The following is a 5,461-nucleotide window of genomic DNA, read 5'->3' on the forward strand; positions in this document are numbered from 1 at the left end:
GCTATGGAAGGTTTTTATTTGGCCTTCAGTTATCAAGGAGAGTTTAGCTGGGTACAGTATTCTTGGTTGATAGTTGTTTGTTTTTAGGGTATGGCATACATCATTCCAGGCTCTTCTTGCTTTGATTGTCTCTGCTGAGAAATCTGAGGTTATTCTAATTGGTTTCCCTTTATAGGTGATTGATCTTTTCTCCTTGACAGCTTTAAGAATCTTTTCCTTGGTCTGAATTGATCCTGTGTGGATTATAATGTGATGGTGGGATCTCCCGTTCTGGTCTTGTCTATTTGGGGTTCTGAAAGCTTCTTGTATCTGAATAGGCCTATCTTTTTGCATGTTTGGGAAGTTCTCTGCTAGGATCCTGTTAAAAAAATTTCCTAGACCATTAACTTCTGTCTCTAGGTGCTCCTCCACACCCAATATCCTCAGATTTTGCCTGCTGATGGTGTCTTCCAAATGTTGAATATATCTATCATATTTCTTGGATTTGTCTTGGATAGTTATATGTTCTTTCTCTATAATATCTAGGCTGTCTTCAATCCCTGAGATTCGATCTTCTTCATGGCCTAACCTACTAATAAGACTTTCTACTTCGTTTTTTTCTTCTTTTCCTTCTAATTGGTCAGCTTTGATGGCTTCAAATTCTTTGTTAGAAGTTTGTTTTAGATCTTGTATGAACTTCTTTACTTCCTTAATTTGGTGTTCAGTGTTTATTCTCAAATCACTTAGTTGATTGGTTATGGTTTCCTTGGACTCCCATTCCTTCTGTAGGTCTCCATTCAGCATTCCCTTTGTGGTCTCCCTAGATTCCTTCAGTTGTCTGTTCATTGAGTCTATGAGTGAGTCTATTGATATTTGTCCATTCTCATCCTGCTCACACAATTCCTGTCTTCCTCTTTGATTAGCTTCCTCATGCTCATGCAATTCGTGTATTTTTCTTTAACTGTTCTCAGCCTGCGCACACAATTCCTGTCTTTTTCTATGACTGTTCTCAGCCTGCTCATGCAATTCCTTTATTTCTCATTGAGTGTTCTCAACCTGCTCATGAAATTCCTGTATCAATCATTGAGTAGCTTCCTCATGCTTAGAAGATTCCTGTATTCATCTTTCAGTTGCCTCCTTTCTCTCCCTATCACACTCACCCTGAGTCCTTTGCAGGTATTCAATCTTTTCATTCACCATGTTTACCAGTAATGTTTATAGAGCTTTTTGGGAACTCTCCTCTGGATTATTCATTATCTATTCTGTCACCTGATTATCATGAGTAGGAGTTGAAATACCTAGACTTGCTATTTTTCTTGTGTTTTTCTGGCTTGCTCTGCCCATTTGGTATGAATGTAACACCCGTTTTGTGCTAGAACACTATTTTAAGCCAATCATCAACCAAAGTCCTGTAGTTGCACAGTCAAAAGGCTGCAGATACAATGTAGTTCAACAGATACAATCTATTCAGCATCAAACAGCTATGGATTTATGGGCTAAGAATAGGAAAAAAGGATTTGGCAAATCAGAAATTATTAGGTTTAGGGAGAAATGTGGGGAAAAATAGGATTAGAGGGATGTGGAGAGGCAAAAGGAGAGTGAAATTAACCAAGTCCTAAACTCAAAGAGGGAAATGGATTGAACAGAATATAGGAGAGAGATTTAAAAAAAGACAAGGAAAAATGGAATAACAAAAATTTATATTTAAAAAGGGAAACTTAAAAATTATCTAAGTTTAAGGATAATATTGAGAGAAGAAAGGGATAAGATGAGAGGAGGGGAGGGATAGAATTGAGACTTGAAAAAATAAAAAATAAAAATTCTTTAAAAATTATATACGTATAAAGACAATACTGCTATTAAAGAAATTAAGCCTAAGAAGTTTTGAATTGAGTAATAAGTGTGTACACATTGGGGGATAAGGTCTGAAAATTGATGATGGGTATATGTCTGAGGATGAGCAAAGCAGCAATTAAGGCATGCAAAAAGAACAAAAGAGAAGAAAAATGAAAAGAATGAAAAAGAAAAGGAAAAGGATCAAAAGGTCATTAGAGAGAAAAGAAAGCACACACACACACATATACACCTAAAATAAAAATTATGAGAGAAAAAAAATTAATAGAAAACAATTTTTTTAATTTTTAAAAAGGTAGGAAAAAAGAGTTCTTTGAATTTTTTTTGTCGGGGGGGGTGGATGGGAAGATCCTGTATCTCCCTTGTGTCCATAACCAGTCTCTTGGTGGAGACTCTGGTCTGCTTGTGGTGTTTGGTTTTCCTGTGGCTTGATTGTTTTTTTAAGTCAGTTTGTTTGAGCTGGCAAAAAAATGCTCTTCTTTACTCATGATTTTGCCATCCTCCTCCCAGGCTAGTTAGTGGGAGGGAGATCTGCTTTGAGTATCACAAAAGCGGGAGATGGCTGTTTCCTCTAGTTTGGAGTTGCTGTGATGAGACTAGTTTCTGGGTAGAGTTGAGGCCTTTCAGTAAATAATAGCTTTTCCCTGAAGGACTAGCTCCAGAGACACTCACAGAGCCCAGCTTGGATCCATTCTCAGGGTTTATGTGTACTGAATTTCAATGATTGTCTAGGCTGCTGTAGGGAGGAGCAGCCTCTGGTTCTGTTTACCCAGTGAAGAAAGCCACTCCTCTGGGGGCAGAGCTTCTCTGCCAGGGCTGGGTGACTTTCCCCTGGGTGGAGCTAAGACTGGCAGTTCAGGTCAGGTTCCTGTGACCTGCTAAATGACTCATTTGTTTTCTTCCAAGGCCTGAGTTGGAGCTAGCTGCTCAACCGGACCTTTGTCAGTAACAAAGATGGAGATCACCGGTAATGGGGGGGGATGGGGTGGCCTTCCCTCTTCTGCTCCCTAAGAATGAGTGAGGATGTCAGGGTTCTACTCACACCGGAGTCTTGGTTCCTGGGTCATCTCTGGTCTGCAATTTGCAGGATGAAGATATCTGCTCCTTGTCAATTCTTGCTGGTATTGAGTAGAATCTGCTCACCCTCTGTGTCTAACGCCTTTGTCCCAGACTCTCTGTGTTGTAGGTATGGCGGTTACAGCCGCTGCTGCTGCAGCCATGGCTACCGGCAAGTGCTCAGATCTGTGTCCTTGCCTGGATTTTCCCTCTCTGGCCAAACTCTCTGTATTGTGATGGCACACTTGATGTGATTCTCTAGCCTAGGACTGTTCACTGGAACACTAAAACTGCTTTCTATGTGAGAGCTTGTTTAGCCTCCATCTTCTCCTCCTCCATCTTCCCCCCTCAAAAAAACTTAAAACTTATGTGGACTCACACATTAATTAAGGAACAATACCATGAAGTAAAAGCACATGCTGGAAATATGGCAAACCTGATTTAGAACTATACTACACAACCACTGAAACAGTCACATTGACACTGATGCCAAGAACATATGGAAACCAGGAAACACAATAGATGATCCAGGACAATCCCATATATCTACAGTCAAATGATTGTTGACAACATTATGAATTACATATAGTGGATAGAAGTTTGCTTCCATAACAAATTTTGTGTGTAAAACTGCATTTCCACTTGTAGAAGACGAAATAGTTCTGTTACATTCCTATGAAATATTGAACTTAAGAGCTTCAAATATGAAACTTCCAGATAGACACATAAGGTCAATACTTGAAGCAATAGACTGAGGTATTGATTTTCTAAGTAGTATTGCAAAAGCTTAAGAAAGAAGAGGAAAAGTTGATGAATATTGCCTGTTCTTTGGCTCAGTTTTAGATCCTGAGTTCCATACCTAGCACACGAAAGAACTGAGCTCATGACTAGTGCAAAGTGCTCACATGGCTGACATAGGGATCGTCATTCACACACAGACCAGGCACACTTTTCATGAGACCCTCTTAATCAACAGCTGTACATGATGCTACGTGCTTTGTTTCAGTTTATTTGTGTGTGTGGGGGGGGTTGATTGTGCTGAGTAAGAGGGCTGAGATCAGGTGTATTATTCTTCCAAGCCAGCCAAGGCTAAAAAAATGCAATGAGATACTGTGTAAATAGAAGAAGCTGGATAGTGAAGCATATGCCTGTCATTACAGTTATGGCAGCAAGCATCAATAGAAAGTCTAGAGCCCAGGCATGGACATATAAAAAAGCAAGATACTATCACAAAAATACTCAGTGCAAAGAAGGGCTGGAGATAGCCTCATTCTACAATACCTGCCTATCATGGTCCTCAAGAAAGCATTGACAAGTGAGTGGATGTCAGAATGAAAAGAATCTGCACACTCCACAAAAAGCTAAGGGAAATCACTCGGGCCCTGAGTTCAAACTATAATACTGGCACAAAAATGATCAACAAAACATGAAAGTTGGGAATGAAATAAAGGTGATGGCTTGTGGTGGAGGCACAAGGTTAATGGAGATGTAACAGTTCCTCATGATCAATGTACTTAAAATACATTTATGAAAATGGGATAATGAGATCTATAGAAATTGTTTTAAGAAGGGATAGTTTTGATGGATGTTATTTGTTTTGTGTCTAAAGAGTATGTTACATACATACATGGAAATATCAAAATAATTTTTAAAAATTCTTCACTTTTTATTTTTAGTTTTTAAATTTAAAATATTTTAAGTCATTTTACAGTGGAGTTGCCTTTTAATAAAGCATTTTACGAATACTGTATAAAACTGTATCAATGTCACCCCATTCAATGTTTCACTTAACCCTCCCCTATCCACCTCTTTCATCGTTTCATTTTGTAAGATATATATTGGATGTGTGACTGTATTCTCCTCTTCTCCTCTTCATTTGTCCTCCCCTTTCCCTTGATTTGATGAAACACCTTTGGAGTACCTATTACCTGTTGATTTATTTTGCAGAAAGTTGGATTTTACCTGTTTAGGGAATTACATTATTTGAATTCTCCCATGAATCTACTGTATTTCAGTTAATACATCTGAATATACTTGCATATCACCTAAGCTTTTAGTTTATAAACTAATTCTAGCTTCCATACATAAAGGAAAACATTCATCCTTTGTTACTCTGGGCCTGACTTATGTCACTTAGTATGTATTTTTCCAGATTATTTCATCTCATTACAAATGGTACATCATACATTCTTATGAATGAACAAATCACCATTGTATATATAGACCATAGACCATATTCTTGGTCCCTTTATCCATTTAAGGGCATCTGGGAAGATTCCAGACCTCGGCTTTGTATATATATAGATAGACAGACAGACAGACAGACAGATAGATAGATAGATAGATAGATAGATAGATAGATAGATAGATAGATATCAATATATATCTAGATGTGTGTATATATACATATAATACATGTATATACACATCTAGATATATATTGATATCTATCTATATATTCATATATATCTATATATTCATATAGATAGATATAGGTAGATATAGATAGATAAACATATTTAGAAATATATATTTATATGTATGAAATTTTGAGTGATGAAGGTTTTTTCAC

General features: G+C 37.6%; 1 protein-coding gene across 1 annotated transcript in view; it reads right to left on the reverse strand.

Moving 5' to 3' along the window:
• Nucleotides 1-3,053, reverse strand: part of LOC106000702 (vomeronasal type-2 receptor 116-like) — a 34,810-nt gene extending 31,757 nt beyond the window's left edge. The window contains 1 exon segment of the mRNA XM_013035987.1: nucleotides 2,977-3,053. Coding sequence (XP_012891441.1) covers nucleotides 2,977-3,053 — 77 coding nt within the window.
• Nucleotides 3,054-5,461: the final 2,408 nt, after the last annotated feature.

This window comes from Dipodomys ordii, unplaced genomic scaffold (assembly GCF_000151885.1).
Source record: "Dipodomys ordii isolate 6190 unplaced genomic scaffold, Dord_2.0 Scaffold235, whole genome shotgun sequence".
NCBI lineage: Eukaryota > Metazoa > Chordata > Mammalia > Rodentia > Heteromyidae > Dipodomys > Dipodomys ordii.